This window comes from Plectropomus leopardus, chromosome 16 (assembly GCF_026936395.1).
Source record: "Plectropomus leopardus strain MGB_pleo_1.0 chromosome 16, ASM2693639v1, whole genome shotgun sequence".
Taxonomy (NCBI): domain Eukaryota; kingdom Metazoa; phylum Chordata; class Actinopteri; order Perciformes; family Serranidae; genus Plectropomus; species Plectropomus leopardus.
The window spans coordinates 21,804,258-21,824,911 of record NC_142191.1 but is presented as its reverse complement, the minus strand read 5'-3'; the positions used below and the strand labels follow the sequence as shown (position 1 = coordinate 21,824,911).

The 20,654-nt window shown below is 39.2% G+C and overlaps 1 protein-coding gene across 1 annotated transcript; it reads right to left on the bottom strand.

Annotated features, from left to right (window-relative positions):
- Positions 1–5,618: 5,618 nt before the first annotated feature.
- On the bottom strand, positions 5,619–20,231 carry lats1 (large tumor suppressor kinase 1). The gene is made up of 8 exons (XM_042503143.2): positions 20,048–20,231; positions 18,490–18,937; positions 16,534–16,651; positions 14,106–15,559; positions 12,064–12,646; positions 10,467–10,649; positions 9,452–9,558; positions 5,619–9,369 (listed from the first exon to the last, which is right to left on the bottom strand). The coding sequence occupies exons 2-8, from the start codon at positions 18,826–18,828 to the stop codon at positions 8,857–8,859; spliced, it is 3,297 nt and encodes a 1,098-aa protein (XP_042359077.1). The 5' UTR covers positions 18,829–18,937; positions 20,048–20,231; the 3' UTR covers positions 5,619–8,856.
- Between the last annotated feature and the right edge of the window lie 423 nt (positions 20,232–20,654).

Sequence of the window (20,654 nt, the reverse complement as noted above, 5' to 3'; positions counted from 1 at the left end):
CTTGTTTGTCCTCAATCATGTGCAGTGTGTAATTTCATGTGTCTACTCATGTCAGATTAAAAACACTGTTTCCATTCAGTTGATTTCTTGCAAAATTAGGAATGTTTTTTACCTAGCAGCATTTCCACCCAACACTTTCAGTACAGTGCCCATAGAAGCAGTACATAACTGTATGGACATATATTCAAACCCTTAAACTGTCTCCAATCTCCACCACTGTCAGTTAGTACTTTATAGTGTAACTGGTAGGGATGGGTGATCATTTTTGTGGGCGAAATTTGGTTGCAATCCAATACCAAGTAATACAGGGCCGGAATTGCCAATATCTGTACCGATATGACAGCTTTTATTATTAAAATTGGCTTATACATTTTCACGTAGGGGAAAACAGCTAATAGAATGCCCCTGTAATGAGTCCTAAAACCCATAAATGAATCGGCATTTTGGCACCTCCAGTTCCCTCGTCTCAAAGTCGATGAGTTTTTTTTTTTTTTTAAAGGTTTTCGGTTAGAGCCCTGAAATAAGATCTGTGCTTAAGCTTAAGAGACTTTAAAGTTTCATTTTAAGATATAAAATATGTCAGTAAACACCCCAATCGTAAACTTTGAAGCTTTTGTGTCTTAAAAAAGGCATTTGCTAACAAGTGACTAAATGAGACTACAGTGTCATCATGCTGAGCCTCGCCGAGCACAGTTTTACAGCCTCGTGGTGGCAATGTTTAATCATGCCACCACGGTGTAGTCCATTTATAGCCCTAACATTAGCTTTTGACTTCTTGCAATTACATTTAGGCCTAAAAAATCATAAAAGTGGATTTCATTTCTAAAGATTATCTTGCTAAACAAAACAATTAAGTATCAAAAATATTTCTTTACCATGGAGCCTATTTTCTGCAATGATCCAAAGTCCAATGAAAGAATTGCATGGGCTTTTTCACGAGGGAAGCAGGGTGATGCCAACTTCTGTGTTGGCCTACAAAAAAAAGTCATCCAAGGGGCACTCCGATGACCAGTTACAGTATGAAAATGTTACATTATTTAATGCTGAAGAGCTGATGTGACTAAATATTGATTTCACTACTACTACATACCTAGATAATCCTTGCCTGAGATTTTCAGAGTCTTTTGTTTTGTTGCAGCTATAAGTTATCTTTTTCGTTTTTATTTTTCCTTTTTCATTGAGCCATTACTGCTATCGTGTCAGGATGCACGCTGTGGTGTGCTGTCTGTGTTCTATTAAGAGTGCAGACAACAGAAATGCAGTGTGGAAGCAAACAGCTTGTGCTGTAGTTGTGTTAACGACAATGGAGCGTTGTTTTCAGAGTTAGTTTTACTGTTGAAATACAAATAGGTACGACGCAGGAAAGAGAAACTGATCCCTTTTTTGGGATCGATCCTGTTGATGGAGGATTGATTTTAAATGAAAATGTAATGCTGATTGTATTGATATTTTGGTATTGATCTGCCCACCCCTAGTAATCTGGGTTTTACTCACTGCTTCATCCAAGTCTTGCCGTCTTCCTTCTTCACTGGTATGCAGAGAAACATCGATCCGTGGAATGGGTCTGCACACCAACATTTTTTTCTGAACAAACACAAACAAGCAGGAGTGTTAATAGCATGTTTGTACTTTAAGGCTGAATCCAAATGTCCATCCTCTGGACTTGTGGACTGAGCCCTCCAGGACTTTAAGTCATACATACTGTAACATGTTTTCTGACATCACAAAAAGTCTGCAAGGGCAGAGACACTGAAGTCACTGATAAAAAGGCCTCGGGCCTGTTTCACTCGTTGCCATGGAAATGTTTGAGTTACAACTACATTCATGTCCATTGTGATAACTGCTGTCATACTCTGTCTGCTCATCTGTCCCAGCAGATAAGATATAAATCCCTGTACAGGCTTTTTTTTGACTGAACAAAATGATATTCACACATTACAGAGCAACATAAAGTCTACACATATTTTAATACAGAAATATTTGTAAATAAGGCAACTATGGCTAAATAAATTGGGCAGTACTGACACTTGAAGACCTTCCTTGGATGTTTTTCAGTCACTTTGCCACTATATTACACCACAGTTTTTAGCCTTTCGGGTAGGCTGCAGTAAAAAAAGCATTTTGATTACCTACACTTCTACATATTTGCATATCATATTTGTGTTATCTATTTGATGATGTAATTAAATATTATTTCTGGCCCACATGATTTAAGTTAAGTTTTAATGCAGCAATTCATATTTTTTTTGTCGTTTTATTTAATTGGAAAAATTTAGAGCATCATGTCTGTATTGCTATGAACTGTAGATAATTAAACTTGCAATGTCTGGTTAAGTCTGCACTCTGAGCGGAAATGATAAAAGTCTGCAGAAATTCCACTTGAAGCTCGTTGTAGGCTGGATGAATTGTGGATTTGGACAGACCTCAGCACTCGTAGACTTCTGTGAATGCACCCATAAAGTTTACAAATCTTACAACTGTATCCTACACTTGTGTGTTTTGATGTTGCACTGTTGAACTTGAATGGAAGAAAAATTAACAAATTACTCAAAATCAGTGGTGGAGGAAGTATTCACATCCTGCACTTAGTAAAAGTAAAATTAATAATACCAAACTGTAAAAATGCTCTGTCACTAGTAATAGTAACAGAGTATTTGGGGAAGCTTAATTTTTAACAAAACAATTTTATGCTAAAATCTCAATTTATAAAGTAACTACTTACTAAAGTTTTCAGATAAAGGCAGTGGAGCAATTATCTTGATTATACTTACTTTCTTTACCACTTTCAATGCAGGAGTTTTACTTGTAGCAGAGTATTTTCACAGTGTGGTGTTAGTACTTTTACTTAAGTAAAGGATCTGAATACTTTTTCCATCACTGGGTTCTCGAATACTGTTATTTGAGTAAATGTAAGCTACTTAGTTACATCCCCCCACTGCTCAAAAGTGCCAGCATTAAGACTAAAACCATGTTTTCCACTGAGATGTTGGATACTTAGATTCCAATGTTTCAATTTACAACAAAAATAAAGGAGCTACTCAGTTTGGAGAAACTGAGAAAATATGTATAGACTGAGGTAATAAATCTTCAGACCATGTTGCCTCAACAACAGTTGATACACATATTTATGATATTAGTATACTAGTACAGTAAGGTCTTTGGGAGTTTCGAGCAGTCAGTGAGCAGGACACTGGTTTATCAGGTGTCAACTGTCACAGAACTTATCCTGTCTTTCCATGGCGCCCCCTGATGGCTGCTGGTCTGAACTATCTACAGTAATTTATTACCACAAAGTTAAGTTGTTTTAATGTTTACATGTCACAAAGGTTGTGGTCCAGTTATTTCATATTATTTTTTTTTAAATGGACAAACCAAACATATAGAAAACATCAGGTATAAAAGGTACAGCACCGGTTAAAAAATAAATAAAACAACAACAATAATAAAATGATAGTAATATAAAACAATATATCTGGAAGATGCAAGCATAAATGTGGAATACAAATGATAAAAACGAAACTGACAAATGAGCAGACAAGAAAATACATATAAATGAAAAAGAAACCAAGCATATAAAAAGTTAGATAAACAGGGGTACAAACATACAAATATAGAGGTACATTCAGTCAGATGATTTGGGAAAGTGAAAAGCATAATTTTCCAAAAGCTTTACATTTTTTTTGTTATTTATTGTGCTGAGTGATTGAAGGTGAGCTTTTTGTTCCAGGAGGAGAGATACAAACTTAAGATGTGACTTTGAGAATATCTGTTCTTGAATGACAAATTTAGCGTTTGAAATAACAACATTAATTCAGGAGCTATATTGTCTGAATGATCATAACAGATGATATCCCTGAGGTTAAAGGAGTAGATTGAGTGAGAGGTTTCAAAGAAGTGAAATCTGTCCAAATTTTTTTTTTTGGATATTTCACATTTAAAAAAAAAAGCTATGTGTAATAGTTTATCTGATATGTTTGCAAAAGGAGCAGGAAGTGCCGGTGTCTGTGAATTTAGCAATAAGGCAATTAGCAGGGTATCTTTTGTGTAAATGTACTCCTTTAGCCTTATATGAGATTCTTACAGTATAAGGTAAGAGTCAAGCCCTTTTCCCGTTTATGTTTTCAGCTTTTGATCTCCCAAAATATGCCTCTATGTAGTTTTATTCTGTCATTTGAAAGATCGGCATATGTTTTCACATATTAAAAAAAACACGTTATCTATTAACTCGTATGTTGTATGTACCCAGGAAGTGGCTCATAGGTTTGACCCAAAAGCTGATAACTAATAACTTTTTACCAAACGTTAATATATTTTCTCCCCCCATTGGTGAATACAGAACTTCCTTTAACCCTTTTTCCCACATGTACCAACTTAAACTGGAAATCTAAATGGACTTTTCCCCCATAGCTTTCTGTCTTTTTAGCTTTTTAAAAATGACACGAGAGAGGGTGCTGTTGTACTGTTCCCCGGCTGTGATTTGGTCAGAGACACGAAAACTTGGGAAAGAGACTCAAAAATATTTTTCCAGTTATATACAGCATCTCAAAGTAATTTTTAAGGGGAAAAAAGCGCTTTATTGAAACACCGTAGCCTATTTGCTAGCTCCTTTACTTCTCTGACTGAGCATCTTTGGGTTGTGTACAAAACAAGACATGACATTAGCTGACGTTACGGTTAGCCAAAACATACCTGGAGATTTGCAGTGAAGTATCCGGGGTTCTTCCCTTCGCTTCGTACTTTTCTGAGAACTATTCATAATTTAACTCACATGTAGTTTATGTAGGCTCAAATATGTTGAATTGCGTTACGGTGAAAAGTTTGTTACGACGACCTACTGTAAGCTAAGTAACGGTTAACGTAATTTCGAACACCTGCTGAGCGGAGTGATACATGCAGAGTGAAAAGTCCCAGTGCTGCTCTGCTCACGAGTGCCTCCTGTCCAATCACATTGCTTGGTCGGAACTACATTTAAGTTGGTATCTGATTTTGAGATGATTAACTCTAATCAACTAAACTTGAGCAAATTTGTTTGATTTCTTGCAAAAATATGGGGAGAAGGCAATGAGCAATTAAATAAAACATGGCCAAAATATTACAAAGAAATTAAAAAAAAAAAAAAAAACAATCAGAAGAAAAAGCTGAAAATAAGCACAAAAAAGACGAGAGATGTCAGGTTTGGTCCTACTACCAACCCAAAGTGTCAGTATTTGACAAACCTGGGAATGAGACTCAACAATCAAAAATCTTTCTTTATAGTCATATACAGCACTTTTAAGTATTTTTAAATAAAAATGTATTTGACTCTAGCTTCTTAAAGTTGAATATTTTCTAGTTTCTTTACTTCTGTACCTGGATATCTTTGGGCTGTGGAAAAAGAAAATACCTGAGGATGTCATCTTAAGCTTTGGGAAACACTGATCGTCATTTTTCACCATTTTTTACTTCTTATAGACCAAACAACAAATTGATTAATCGAGAAAATAATTACTGGCTGTTGGTTTTGTATGCAAAATAAAAGATGAAAATACATATTAGTTGCAGCCCTCATGTAAATCACCATTCCAGTCTGTTATGATACTAACAAAAATTCAACACAGGGGGTGTGCATGGAAAACATGTTTTGTTCTTTACATTCTTTATTTTACACCCTCTTCCCTGTACCCAACCTGCTGGAGCAACAATGTACACAAAAATAAAATTCTCTCACTTACAATGAAAACACAAAACCAGTGCAGAATGCCAGTGGTCACCATGAAGTCCATAACTACATTCAGAGATCTTTTGCTAAACACAAAGTACAGCGGGTTACAAAATCATTGTGATATGTGATGGAGAGCAGCTCTCTCACAGTCAGTCCATCAATCCAGTTTTTCTTTTTTTTCTCAAATCAGCACAGAAACACAATAAATTCAACATCATAAAAGTCAGCTGTAGTGATTCTCAAAGTCAGGAAATAACATTAACTTTTAAGGAACTGAGTTTTAAGCTTTAAGGTGTCTCCCAGATCCTCCACAATGTAGAGTACTACAAGATGAAGTGGTTAGGTGCCTTAAGACAAGTCATGTCTGGTTGATAGTGTCATAACGCCACAAAAACTAATTTTAAATTCTTGTGTACATTATTTTTTACATGTGGGTTATTGCAAAAAATAAAACACAAAAAGTTAAAACCCATCTATTTAGTGCTTTGGTTGAGAGACAAGCATAAAGTCTGAATGGCGAAGAAGAAAAAATCTATTCAAGGTCCTTTGAATTAGTGTTTTTAGGTTTTTGGGTGAAAGAGAGACAACATATTTAAAGACGGCAGCAGTAGTGGACACTGACGAGGGCCTGCCCTAAGAAAACAAAAATCAGCTGACAGGGAGAAGAAAAGTATTTACATCAACTGTATACAACTTAATTTATAAATACATTTTAATTATAAATTAGAAAAATAAAACAAAAACCTACTGTAGTTCAATCAGCTACTGCTACTCTTATTTTTTTTAAATGCCAGTCTGATTATTAACCCTCTTTATATTTGGTGAAAGATTAAAAAAAAATCAAAAAGGCACAGCAATGAATAATTAGAGCAATTTATCCCTGCAAATTTCTACGAGTCACAACACTAAATCCCCATTGCAACAGACATTAAAATATAAATTAAGACGATTTTCTTTTTAACCGATAAATGTAATTCCAACAACGAAAATTCCCACACTCAAACAGCATCTACACTAGCTTCACCAGTTACAAGTTTCTTAAATAAATTAAGGCTTTAAGGGGAGTTTGCGATAAGAGAGCACCCTGATTTTATTCTGCTTCCTGTTCTTCAGGCAACAAACATCGTACAGCGTACCTTTCATACGTTAAAAGCAACATTTTGGGAAAAACTTGCTTATTTGCTGTCTCACTGAGAGTTGGATGAGCAGATTGAAACCACCATCACGTCTGTCTGGTTTATATGATCCAGCTGTGCAAAAATCTCCCTACCAGATCCTTTCACTGCTCACTGTGGCTTCATATTTATCGTACAAACATGAAGGTGGTACTGATCTAACACATGGCAAGACAACGAACAAACATGTTTTCCCAAAATGCAAAACTATTCCTTTAATTTGTAGTGTGAACTTAGAGCCTGTTTACATCTGATATTAATAAGTGTTACCGGCAACGAAGACGCAATTATGAATCAGTGACTGAAACCACTTGCAGAGGAGGTCTGGGACACATTTGAACACACACAAGTTGTGAATGGACTCACTGATACTCCCTTTACGCACAAAAATAGATGCATCAGTTTCAAATAACATAAATTTTACTGCTTTTATAATTCCATGTGTCCTTTTTGATAGCTACAGCAACTAGATGGGACTAGAGGGCAAAGTCAGGAGCTTCAGGCAATCATATTAATGTAGCTTTTAAGGAGACAGCCTTGAAGAAGGCGAGGGTGTGTAAGGCCATTGAATTATTTTCAATATATTAGGGATTTGTACCGTTTCGCAAGTTTTAGAAATGTCTTCGGCGTCTCCTACAGTTGTATTTGCTTGAACAGAGGTAGGACATAGTGAGCTTATACTTCAACCTATTCCTTTTCAAAGGGTAAGATTTAATTTTTGTTGTTTATTAAAATGTATTCACTGAGTTTTGTTTGTTTTAAATGTTTGAAATAAAAATCTGTTAAATCAATCATTATCCATGTCCAGATACGCATCTAGCATCAAACATAAATGAACCTTAAAAGCAAATGCATCCTGATGCGCCCCTGCAAGGACTGTGATAAGTGCAGGACGTCGTGGTTGCTTTGGTGATAAGGCACTAAAGTTCTATAAAGCCTCCGTTCCACAACACAAGAAACTTGCTAACACCTGCAAACGTCTGTCTTTTTAATGCAATGGAAAGTGTACAATCAGCATTCACACCCGGGTCAAATGACTCTACAGTACACATGGGTATTTATCATCTCAGGCTCCAACAGGCAGTGATGGAAACACAACACCGGGGTGAATGCACTCCTTCTAGCCCCTGAACTGTCAAAATGTAATGGTGGGCCTTCAATAATTACCCCCATCTTTTCCTAAGCTCCACCGAAACGTCCATCCAAATTAGTCTGCACTGAGTTTGAAACAGAGACTGGTTGAAGTATGGATATTTAAGTAAACCGTGAAGTTTTCACAAACCTCTGTCCATGCTGCTTTCTATTGTATTCCTGTTCTCCCACCTGTCTGTGACATCAAAAAACACACACACACAGAGGCATACTTGTCTGCTGCAGAATCTTGTACTTGTACACAGCTCTTGTCTACTGGCAATAACGCCTATTTTAGTGAGTTTACTCATGTCTAAAAAAACCTGCATGCACACACAAGCTCATTTTAAGATGAGCTGGACAAAGGTGGACTTTTGAATGTCCATCGTTTTGCCCTACGGATGGAGACGTGTTGAATTCTGCCGACAGCAATCTCCAGCTGTACGGTTACAACTGCTAACATAACTAATGAGCAGCTAGTGACAGTGTGGACGTAAAAACTGTTTGCGGGGCCACATGACCTTCAAGCATAAGTGACATAGGTAGTAGTGGAATCTGAACACAAGTGGTCAACTGGAGACGCACAATAGCCACCCATGTGAACGAGGATGTGTCTCAGCTGTCCACTTGTATTCTGATCACCGGATACGCAGATTGATACCAGGTGTAAACAGGCTCTTAGAGTTTCGATATCAAAGTCTGTTAATGTGACCGTGTTCTGACTGCTCCTACAAACATACTATCCTATGTTCAAGGATTTAAATGCTTTACCGTTGCATTCCCCTTCTCACACACACAAGCAACCTCCAAAACCTCGTTATTTACAAGCAGCTCAACTAGCCTCAGGTGCTAAACGTAGACCAGGTCTCGGCCCTGAGTCGCTGAGCTACCAGCTGCCTCTTGCACCGGGCCCTCTGAGTCCGCCTCGTCTCCGTTGTAACCCTCATACTCAATGGGTTTGGGGCAGCTATACGGGTGGCCGTTGTCGTCAAAGAAGCGACGGAAGGTGAACTCGTAGAAGGCATGTTCGGGGTGTTTGCCGTTGCGGAACCAGCTGTTGAGGGTATCATTGACGTTGTCTTCGCCATCGCTGTCGCTGCTCCACAGTTTATCCGGGTCCACAGGGTCGAAGTTGGAGGTGTCCGTGGAGTGAGCGATGGTGGGGACATATGGCGCCACCTGCTGCCGTAGGTCACTGGAGAAGTCGATGGTCCTGAAGAAAGGATGAGCTTTGATTTCGTCTGCGCCATTCTTGCCAAGGCGGTCCTCGGGGCTGCGGCACAGTTTAATGATGAGATCCGATGCCTCTGGGCTGAGCTTGGCCAGCGGGGGAATGTGTAGCATGCTCTTCCAGTTTATCACCTGGTGTTTGACAGCGGAAACAACAATAAGAAACAATGTAGTCTGCAAATGCATTACATTTCACTGCAGGTGCTTCGCATACCTTCATCTGTGTCTCCAGGGGTGTGGTCGCTAAGAAGGGAGGCTGTCCAACAACCATCTCATACAAGATGACACCGACACTCCACCAATCACAGAGCTGGGTGTATCCTGAGGAGACATGTTTACGTCAATCACACTGCAACATCTCTCAGCAGACTTTTAAAGCACATAGTCAGTTTTGTACAGGGTTCCCACATATTTTCATGGACAAAATTTAAAAACTTTTCTGACATTTTTCAAGGACTCAAAATATTTTTTTCCCTGCCCCACTTGCCCAGCGTTTTTCAAACATATAAGATTTAACCATAATTTCAGCATCCCCAATGATGTGTTCAAGGACTGCCAGAAATGTGAAAATCCAACTATACTTTCTCTTTTTACAGTTTCTGGCTATGATAAGCTGTGCACTTTTGGCAGTTTTTCAAGAAATCATGCATTCGAAACCATTTTCTTAAAATTAAAATAATTAAAATATTAACAAAAAAAATCATCAAAAACAAATTGCTGAATATAACTTTTTTTAAAAGAACACATTTCTTCCAATCCCATGGTTTTCTTTAAAAATAAATGTTAAGAGAAAGAAAACGACAAATACCTTTTATGTTTTCTCTAAAAACCTAATTCTAAAGAAAAAAGAAAACTGACATAACTTATTAGTTTTCCATGAAAATCACCAGGAACATTAATATATATATATATATATATATATATATATATATATATATATATATATATATATATATATATATATATATATATATATAACACCACAACATGCCTCCTAAACCTGCAGGTTTGGAAGGCATGTTTTATTTAAAATCAATGAAAATTAAAAAAAATAAAAATAAAAAAACAGCCAACTTAAAAAGTTGTATGCCCCTTCCATAAGGCAGAAGTGCTGTGGGAACCTTGTTTGTAAAGAAGTATGTTTTCCCTTTTTAATCAAACAAGACAATATAAATTCTGGAGGGGGAAAAATAATAAATTAAATTTCCTCCCGCTGCAGTCTACTGTACCTGTTCGGAGCAGCACCTCTGGTGCAATATAGTTAGGCGTTCCCACCAGTGAATGTGCCAAACAGCGCTGGTGCTGCCGGGCCTTTCTCCTCTCCAGAGGCTTCTGGCGGTCTATACAGCGGCAGTTGGCCTGGTCTTCCCATTCCTTACTGAAGTCCATGCTGTCCTGCCTTACATGGTCACCTGGAAAGAGACAACAAAGTACAGCGCTCGTTACTTAGCTCATTATACTGATCAGCCCCTGTGTCTCCCTGTGTCTCCCTGTGTCTTCCGAGGGGATTCAAGAATCTGGATTTTTGAAAGGCAATAGTTGTTTTTTGGACTAAAACTGCAAATATATGACTATTTTCAAGCCAAAATTTCAGGAGCAGGAAAATTAATTTTGACAAGCTGAAGCTCCAAATTAGACTTTCTACTTTATAAACACTCACCAAGATGACTGTGTTAATTATTTATGAATTTTATACCAATTGCTTCATCAATTTAGTAAATACCTTCAAGGAACACTTCACAAAATCCAATAAACTTATTTTTCCTCTTACCTGTAGTGCTGTTTATCAGTCTGGATAGATCTGGCGTGAGGTGCAGAGTGGGCCATAGAGATGTCTGCCTTCTCTCCAATATAAAGGAACTAGATGGCACTCAGCTTGCAGTCCTCAGAGCGCCAAAAAACTACATTTGACAAACGCGAGTTCCCTCTAGAAACCATGACCAGGTCACTCAAGATAATCCAGACCTTGTTGTGTGCCATTTTCATGTAGGAACTATTTTCTTTCCACAAAACTACACCTGCTAACCGTACCACTGCAAAGAAGGAAGCGTGCATCTACTGCTAGCTCTCCCGGCACCACAAAATTAGCCAACGAGGAAGACGCTCGTGCCATCTAGTTTCATTACATTCAAGACAAGGTAGACATATAGACCTCCAACACTCAGCAACTCACACCAAAGCATCTAGATTGATAAATAGCACTACAGGTATAAGTCTATTTTTGATTTGGGGGTGAACTGTCCCTTTAAGACATTAAACTACTTGGACACTCTGTTTAACACTTTTGGGACGGTCACTGCTTAATACCATAAATACCTCGCTCTATTCTGGCATTGTGCCCTTTATATTTAAAACAGTGAGGACAGCATTTATGTTTATAAACTCAGATCATCAGAGTGCCGAGGAAGGAATTACAGCTGAAAATATACACTGAAAATAAATTAGAGGATAATCAAGTAAATTCAAATATTTTACAGCAAAATTTTCCCAAATTCACCAGATGCAGCTTCTCAAATGTGAATTGTTGCTTGTTCTTTTTCAGCTATGATATATGTTTTATATTTATGTTGTAAAATACATCAACTTGGGCACTGGGAAAGTGAAGTGTGCATTTTTAAACCATTTTCTGACATTTTATATAACAATTCCTTCAGGAAATATCTGGCAAATTAATCACTAATGCAAGTGCTATAGTGTGATTATATTTTTTTTTACCTAAAATACCTCAGATCCATTATACTACAGGCCATTTAGTTCAGACATTTTTTTGTTAGATGAATTTAATATTTTGGATGCACATTTTGACATTAATAAAGTGATACCCACCACTCTGGTAATACTTGGAGTCATGTGTCCAGCGGAAGCCGGTGCAAAGGCCGAAGTCGGTCAGCTTTATGTGTCCGTCTCTGTCTATGAGGATGTTATCAGGCTTGATGTCTCGGTGGATGAATCCCATCTTGTGGACGCTCTCCACAGCGCAGGTGAGCTCTGCAATGTAGAACTGGGCGAGCTCTTCTTTAAAGATGCCGAGTCGGATGAGTAGGCTCATCATGTCCCCTCCAGGGATGTACTCCATGACAAAGTACAAGTTGTCCTTGTCTTGGAAGGAGTAGTAGAGACGCACCACCCACTCGTTGTCAGCTTCAGCCAGGATGTCTCTTTCAGCCTTGACGTGGGCCACCTGGTTCCTCAGCAGCACGTCCTTTTTACGGAGCGTCTTCATGGCGTAGAGCGCTCCTGTGTCCTCTTTTCTGGCCAAGCACACTTCACCGAAGGCTCCGATGCCGAGGGTCTTGATTCGTTTGAACATTGACTTATCCATCTTGGCTCGCTTCAGCCGGATGTAGTTGGACTCCTTCTGGCAGAGCATCATACGCATCTGCTCCTGAGCCTCTGAGGACAAACCCACCTGAGCACAAGACAGTCAGAAGTGATTTAATGGCCCGCATAGTTTCAAAAAAATAAAAGGTAAATAAGAACAAATACGTGGTCCTGGTTAGACATAAACTGACATCAAGGGAATCAACTCTGAGAAACCAGTGCAAAATGCATTTAAAATGATTTAGAAGGGCAAATAGGGTTGGGCGATATGGTGATATATGTCGCGATGGTAGAAATGTGTCCACTGGCAAAGATTAAGCAGTATCGCTTCAGCCACGAGAGTTATGTCGCAAATCAGTAGGTCAGGCTGTACCCATCGCAGAATTTTGTCATTTAAGTCAGATTTGGCTGTTCAATACAAATATTGGACTATTCACTCCTGTTTTTCCATATAGAGTTAGAAATGAACAGGGCCTCATGGGACATTTAAGGTAAAGATGATAATCACCTGATATAGTAAACAAGCTAACTAAGGTAGCGATGAAGCTGAATGCACAACAGCCACCAGGAAAAAGTCACCAACACAACACTGGAGTCAATGGATAAAGTGTAGAAGTTACAGTAGAGAGTAAAAAGATGCGGTTTGATGTTTCTTTTAGATTGGTACCTTTTTGTAGTTTTTCTTAGTAGGTTTATGATATCTCTCTTGCACTATAAGGATGCATTTCAATTTCGTTGTACTTGTGCAATGACAATAAAGACATATTCTCTTTTCTATTCTAACATCAAATGTTGGCTATATAACAAAACTTCTCTTTAGTGTAACTAATAACAACAATCGGCCATTTAGAGCTTGAAATACTGTCACCTACTCAGCTGGACTGGACAGCTGGTAATTACAAATAACTAAGTAATAAGTCTTTCGTTTTAAAATCAAATGTTTTATGTGAGGCAGTGATTTTTTTATTCGTGATTAAGTTGCGGTTTCTTATTTGAATTTCCAGAACAATTACTGTATGGTGATATACATGGTGACTGTGATATGAAATGTCATAAATCGTGATGAAGATTTTGGCCATTTCGTCCACCCCTAAATGCAAACATACCGTGTTAATAATCACTTATGTCCAAAATAAAGATGCACAAGCAGTGACATGAGTGCGATGGAGTGGCATGCATCTCCTTCAGCCACTGGGGCCGACATGCTGCATTTACATTTAAAATACAAAGACCTGTCTCTCAACAACAGCTTACTTGAACAACTGGTGTGTGTGGACTATTTTGTGTCACAGGACAGCAGAGATACCTTTACCTTTTAGCTCAGCTGTAAGTGACAGCAAGGAGAGAAAAGAAGAGAAAGAACAGCTAAGAAAAATACAACAGCATGAAAAAGACAGACACAATATCGCAATGACAAGATAGCACAGAAGGAAGTTCAGAAAGAGTGAAAGGTAGTTCTTTAAATTGTAAAAAGTGGAATAGATTTATTTATAGCTACAGTGAATTCATTAAGAAAATTGTGTGACTACGGTTGTTGATCTTCTCACCCTCTGCATCTCACTTTCCAGCTGCTTCCTCCTGCGAATCCTCTGCTGATGGTTCTTTAGGATATTCTCCACGTGTTGCTCCATGAAGAACTTGAAGGCCTGTGGGGAGTACAGTGCGATTCTTCCGGACTCCCCTTTCCGCTCTTCATCTTTCTTGTTGCGGCGGACAGGAACGGGCGATGTTGTGATTTGAATCTTCTCCCCATCTGTTGCAGTGCTGCTTTCGGAGCTTTCTGTCGTCTTGTCTCTGGAGCTGTCACCACCACTGCTCTCCTTCTCAGCGTGCTCCTCCCTGCCTGTGCTAAGCTTGTTTGCCCCTTGATCGTAAGCAGGGGGGCAGGGTGCAGCCTGCTGCTGGAGGAGGTGCTTGGGATAGGGCGGAGGGGGGCCCTGGTAGCTGGGGACTTCTGCTACAGGGATCTGAGGCACAGGGGCTGAGGGTTCTGGGTAAGCAGGTGCAGCTGGAGGCAGCGGAGGCTGCTGCATCCATGGAGGGTGTGTGGGAGCCACTGCAGTGTGTAACTCAGGTTTCTGGACACGCATGCTTTTGACTGGCTGCAGGATGGGAGCCTGGGTGATGGCAGTGACAGTGGTGGCAGAGGGCTGGGAGCTGGACTGGTGAGGTGCTCTGCTGTTCAGTTGGTGGTTGTTAAAAGAATTAGAGCGGCCCGGCACGTTGTGCTGCCATGACGGGGACAGATCCTGGTTGCTACTGTTGCCAGAGGAAGACTGGGACTGACTGGGGTTCAGAGGAGCCTGGGACCAGGACTGAGGAGGACCTATGTTGTACATGTCGAGGTTGTGACTGTTCCGGTTGGGAACCATCATGGACTGAGGGATGTTTCCACCGTTTAGGTAAGAGGGAGAAGATGCAGGTCCTCCTGACTGCATCTGCTGGTCAGTAGGACTGTGCCGGCTGCTCTGGTTAACCGGGTACGGAGGAGGAGGCTGTCTGCTGCCCCCCGCCATGTAGTCTGGCTGAGGGGAGCCGTTCTGAGACCAGCCGGAAGGGAAGGTGAACTTATTCCCCCCAGAGGTCTGCATTATGATGGGCTGGTGGCCCACGGGCACTGGGCTGATCCCACGCTGATTCTGAGGTGCTGACGACTGGTAGCCATCAGGCCAAGCCCCCTGGGGTACGGGAGATATGCGGGACCCCAGGTAGTCCATGTTGCCAGAGCAGCGCTTACTTGATGGGTTGCTGTCCCAGGATGATGCAGGAGGCATGGCTCCGCGGTTTGGTGGAGGTGTGACACTGCGCACCTGAGGCGGCAGTGGTGGGTTAACTCTCTGGTTGTTAGCAGGGTGACCCTGTGGAAAGGCAGGAGGCGGTCCAGGGCTGTCTGAGCGGTACATCATTCCATCAACTATAAGAGGACCGTGTCGAGGAGCCAGAGATTCCTTAGAGCCTTTCCAGCTCGGCCTCCTCAGCACAGCCTGCTGGATGTGAGCTCCTATTGACACAAAAAATAACAGAACTAGAACAACCACCTTGCAGTTGTGCACCTCCACAGATGAAAGTTGAAGTTACAGTGTACATCCATGTCTGTGAAAACATGGATGCTTCACACGTCTTAACCCCAGACAGCACAGAAGATCTATTCAATCAGTGCAGTTTCAAGGTGGACACAAGATCAGTGTCGACAATTCAGTATCAGTTAACCAAAAGTTGCCCCTTCTGTTCCTGAGATATGATATTGAATAATGGCGAGAAAAGTGTTTTTGCACCACATTATGATTTCACAGTAAAAATGTAAAATGTAAGCACTTTTATCTCAGTGAATATTTGTGTGAAATTTTGTTTTAATTGGCGAACTAATTCTTGCGTTTTGGGCAAAAACATGTGACCTTGATTTATGACTTTCGGAATCAAATAATCACGTCATTGCTGAGTACAACTGGACGTTTGTGCCAAATTTAAGGAAGGTCCTGACAGGCATTCTTGAGACATCCCATTCACGAGAATGGGACGGATGGACAGCGTGGAGGCACAAATTCAAGTCAAGGTGAAGAGATGAAACGAAAGATTATTACTTGTATCGCTGAATCCTTGTAGCTAAAATAATAGAAAAACAAAATCCATCTGAAACTGACACTTAAAGAAACAGTGAGTTGTTTGAGCGTACTTTAATAAAGGTCCAGAACTCCAAAACACACTTTTGATACTGACAATTGTTGCCAACATACTATAATGTCCTTCCTTGGGTGTACCGCTTCTGTCATTATAAATGAAAACAAAAACCAAAATTCCAGTCCACCTCTTCCATTACATAATGCAATGAGTCATTTTCTTTTTGTCAGCATGTATTGTCATTTCTTTAAGCAAATGTCCCAAATCCTGCAAACAATGTCAAGGTTGAATGAACACGCCTGGATGGAAAATAAAAGAGGAAACTCAGCATTTTAGTCCCAGTGGACAGTTACGTACCTGGGGCTTTTAGACCTGTAGTGTTGGGGTTGGCAACAGCCATCTGTTCCCTCATGGGGTCCTGGTAGATCACCTTACCCGTGTAGTCTATGACTGCCCCCATACTGCGACTGTTGCTCTGTTTAAAAGAAAAAAGGACAATTAACATTTATAGTCTGTGTAATCAAAGTGTGACAATGCAAATTAACTGTAAATGATTTTTATATAGGACTGATTATTTTGCCTAAGCGTTCTTGTGTCATTGCAGTCTTCAAAAATCATGTTTGTGGGCTAAAGGTGCAAATAATTATTCTTAAGTCGATTTTTCAAACATCATTTGCTTCATCACTCAACTAATCGTTTGGTTCTTTTGCTTGTCTTTATGGCTTTAAATTACCCTGCCCTTCCACACATCAGGGATTTTCTTTCATTTTATGTTACAGCCAGATCACTAAGACCCTCCACCACTTTACTTTTAAATGTTCCTCATGTGTCTCATAAGAGTTCAGGTAAGACTGCTTTCTGTTTTTCTGCCCCTTCACTGTGGAATGCACTGCCTTGGGTTATTAGAGATCAGCTCTCTCTGTAATTTTTAAAGTAAATTAAAGACATATCTTTTTAATCTGGTTTTTAATTTGGAATAAAATTACAGTCTTAATTTTAAGTGTTAATCACTGATTTATTTCCTACACTTTATTCCTGCCGTTTGTTTGATTTTATAAGCTTTTTTTAATGAACTTGTAAAAAAAAGTCCAAAGATATTCAGTTTACACTCATATAAAACTTCACACTGAAGTAACTGTAATCAAAGAATGATTGGAGGTTTGCAACTCAGTCAACTGTCAAAATATTTGCAGAATAGTGCTGCCACAATACTGGAATTTCCAACTTTGATACAATATCTTGAAAAATACTGTATTCAATACCATATTCAATACCGGGGGATAACTGACATTGACAGCAAAAATTAAAATGTTCTATTAAAAGATAAACTATCAAAAGATAAATACAACAAGGCTATAACACATTTTCATAGACACATTTTCCAAACTTTTTAATGACTTTTCAAGAACCCATACTAATATTTTTCTTGCCACACTTTCTGGGCATTTTTTAAGAATACCAGATTCAAAATATATTCAAACATAATTGGCCATATGTAAAGAAAGAGAGGCAACGTGGGGAGAAAATGAAGAAACATATTTGATGTTAAACAAACACTGTCATGTATCAACTAATAAGAGTTACTTTATGTTGACAGCTACAGAAAATAAATTTGCCACTATGTTACATTATGTGGAAGGTTATCCACAGAGGATTAATCAAACAATTTCATTGCACACAACAACATTCCATGACTTTTCCAGACCTGGAAAATGTGATTGAATTCCCTGACTTGTACAGGTTATCCATGACTATGGGAACCCTGTATAACATCACAATGGCGATTTTTCTTTTCTCTGTTAGTAGCAAACATAACAATATTAACAATAAGAGAGAGTGAATAAGTGCAGCTTGTACCAATGTATCAATACAGCATAACATGACTATTGAAACCTTTTCAAATATTCAGATTTGATATACTGATAAATCATTCATTTTGGGCAACACTTTTGCAGAATAATAAAACTAAGTAATTAACCTTGTTGCTAAGTTTTCCCAACAGTTTAAATTTTACTATAACTTACAACTGAAAGGTTCTGCACTGCAGTTTGTACCACTTCATACCTGGATTGCATGCACCGTTTCAAAACAAGTGGCAACTGCCGCCTGAGAAACTACTTTTGTACTGTCACCCGCACAGGCTCGTCATTCCACTTTGCATACTTTTCATTTTTCAAATAATTCTTCGGTAAACTAAGTGCACTGAGTGATTATACTCTATTACAAAGTTATGTTTAGAATGAAATTCCTCCACAGTCTTTCACAACAACATGTTCCTGAGAGAAATAAAAAACAAACAAAATCTCATCTCACCTCATCGAAGGGGGGTTCCAGCGACATGTGTTTGTTCACCTCAGGGCCTGAAGTATTGGGCTCATTGGCAAAAGGCAACAGTGATTTGCGGATCTCCTGTAAGGCCTTGTGGTAGGGTTGTTTGGGGTCTCTGCAGCGCCCCTGTTGCCTTGGGTCCTCAGGAGGCATTTTTCCAGCTCCTCCAATGTCCGCTTTAGGTGGGTCCGAGGGTTTGGACAAGTTACGCAGGCTGTTACGAATTTCCTGCAGCATTTGCTGGCTGTTGCCGCTGTAGTTGCTGGTGGGGAATGTTTTGGGTCTCATTTGTCTGTATCCTTCGGGTTTCTCTCCTCTCTTCATATAAGAGCATGTATGATGACGATGAAGGGGATGAAGAGGGTGTCACTCAGTCCAGGGTGGCAGCGCAGGGTGGCAGAGGTCTCTGGTGTCTTGACTTCACATCTGCATGCTGCCGACAGAAATATGGTATGAGAGAATACAGAGCACATGTCATGTTGCCAAACAGGTTGAGCAAAACAGATGTAGAAAGTATTTATTAACTGATACTCTCAGATAAACATTAGATGACTTCAGATTACTATTATTAGACTATCATTAGATCACTCCCTGAGTCCATCACAGATTTGCTGTTTTGGCATAATATATATCTCTTTAGAAAAAGAATACAAAGAACACGTACAATGTATTAAAACACCAAAGAAGTCAGAACAAAATGCCTACTTCAGACTTAAGTCAATATTTAGTGTGGAAAGGGAGGCCATACTAAATACTTAAAACTCTAGCCTGTTGAAGTTGCTGGGTTGTTTTTTTTTAATATTAGCGTTTCAATACTGTTTACATATTCCCTGTATGTAAGGAGACTACGGAAAAATAAATATGTATTATCATTACAACCTTGTTCAAATAACAATATTTAAGTTGGCCTAAAACGTTTGCACAGTACTGAAGGTTATTATTCCATATGTTTCTACCTTGTCTTGTATCTCTCTACTCTGCACCTGTGTTTGTATGTTGTTGTTTACACCTTTTGTTCAACCTTTCGTTTGACATTATTTCGTTCCTATATGTACTGCGCTGAATCGATGAATGACGACAGTCTGTCTTAGGTCTTATTTTATCTCCCATTATTGTGAGGCAGACCTTTTACTGAAAAAGTGCTTAACATTTCACTTTAATTGAAACGTGTTGTTCAAAGCCTCAAAGTATAGAAATGTGCCTCGAGATAAAAAAAAAAAAAATACTCCTCCACAAAACAAGAGCTCGTCCACTTGCTAGTATCGTTAGCAGCTCAAGCTAATAGAGCGCTACTTTAATAGTAATTCCCTTGCGTCGAGCGTTGTCAAATTTACGCTACAGTTATTTATCACGTTCGCCTAAATATCTCCGACACATGGTGACCCATAAACTGCACATCCAAGTTATGAAAACTACACTTTAAATTAAACTAAACGGCGTAGCAGTTCCTCCGCGGCCTCCATTTGCTGCTAGGCTAATAGCTGCTAGCTCGGAACACAACTGGCAACAGTTTGTTACCAGTTAGCGGCGTCTGACAACTTACCAGTGACTGTAGCTGCAGCATTCCTCGATACTTTTCCTGTTTTGACAACAAACGATATTTTCTTGACTTTTTTTCGGCGACAAAGACGTGACTTTAACACAAAATGTCCTTGTTGTGACAAGCTGGCTGATTCCTAGTCGCTTTGAATTCCTGGGATGTCTGGATGACAAGTACAACAGCAACAAGGTACACACGAAGAAGAAACGCATTACATTTCCGGTTACTGTAGATTTCACAATAAAATACTCTTTTTTTTTTTAAGTTTAAGGACTTTTTTAACCCTTTGAAAGTTTGAAAACTGAGCAAAGTGGTTATTCTTGACTCCTTTCAAAAACATGCTAAAAAGACCAGATGCTACAATACAATGCATAAACTAGTATGTGAATTATGTGTAATGTGTGTATGATGCCATGTACAACACAATATACGTAAGTAGAAATAAAAATAAGAATATTTACAATATGTACAAAATGTTAAATAGATATTCAAGGGTGGGAGAAATATTAGGCGAATGTTCATCTGTTTAAATTCATCCTAAACATAGGAACGACACATACAGTTCAAGTCACAGTTTTTAAAGTTAGCTGCAATCAAGTGCTGGAAAACA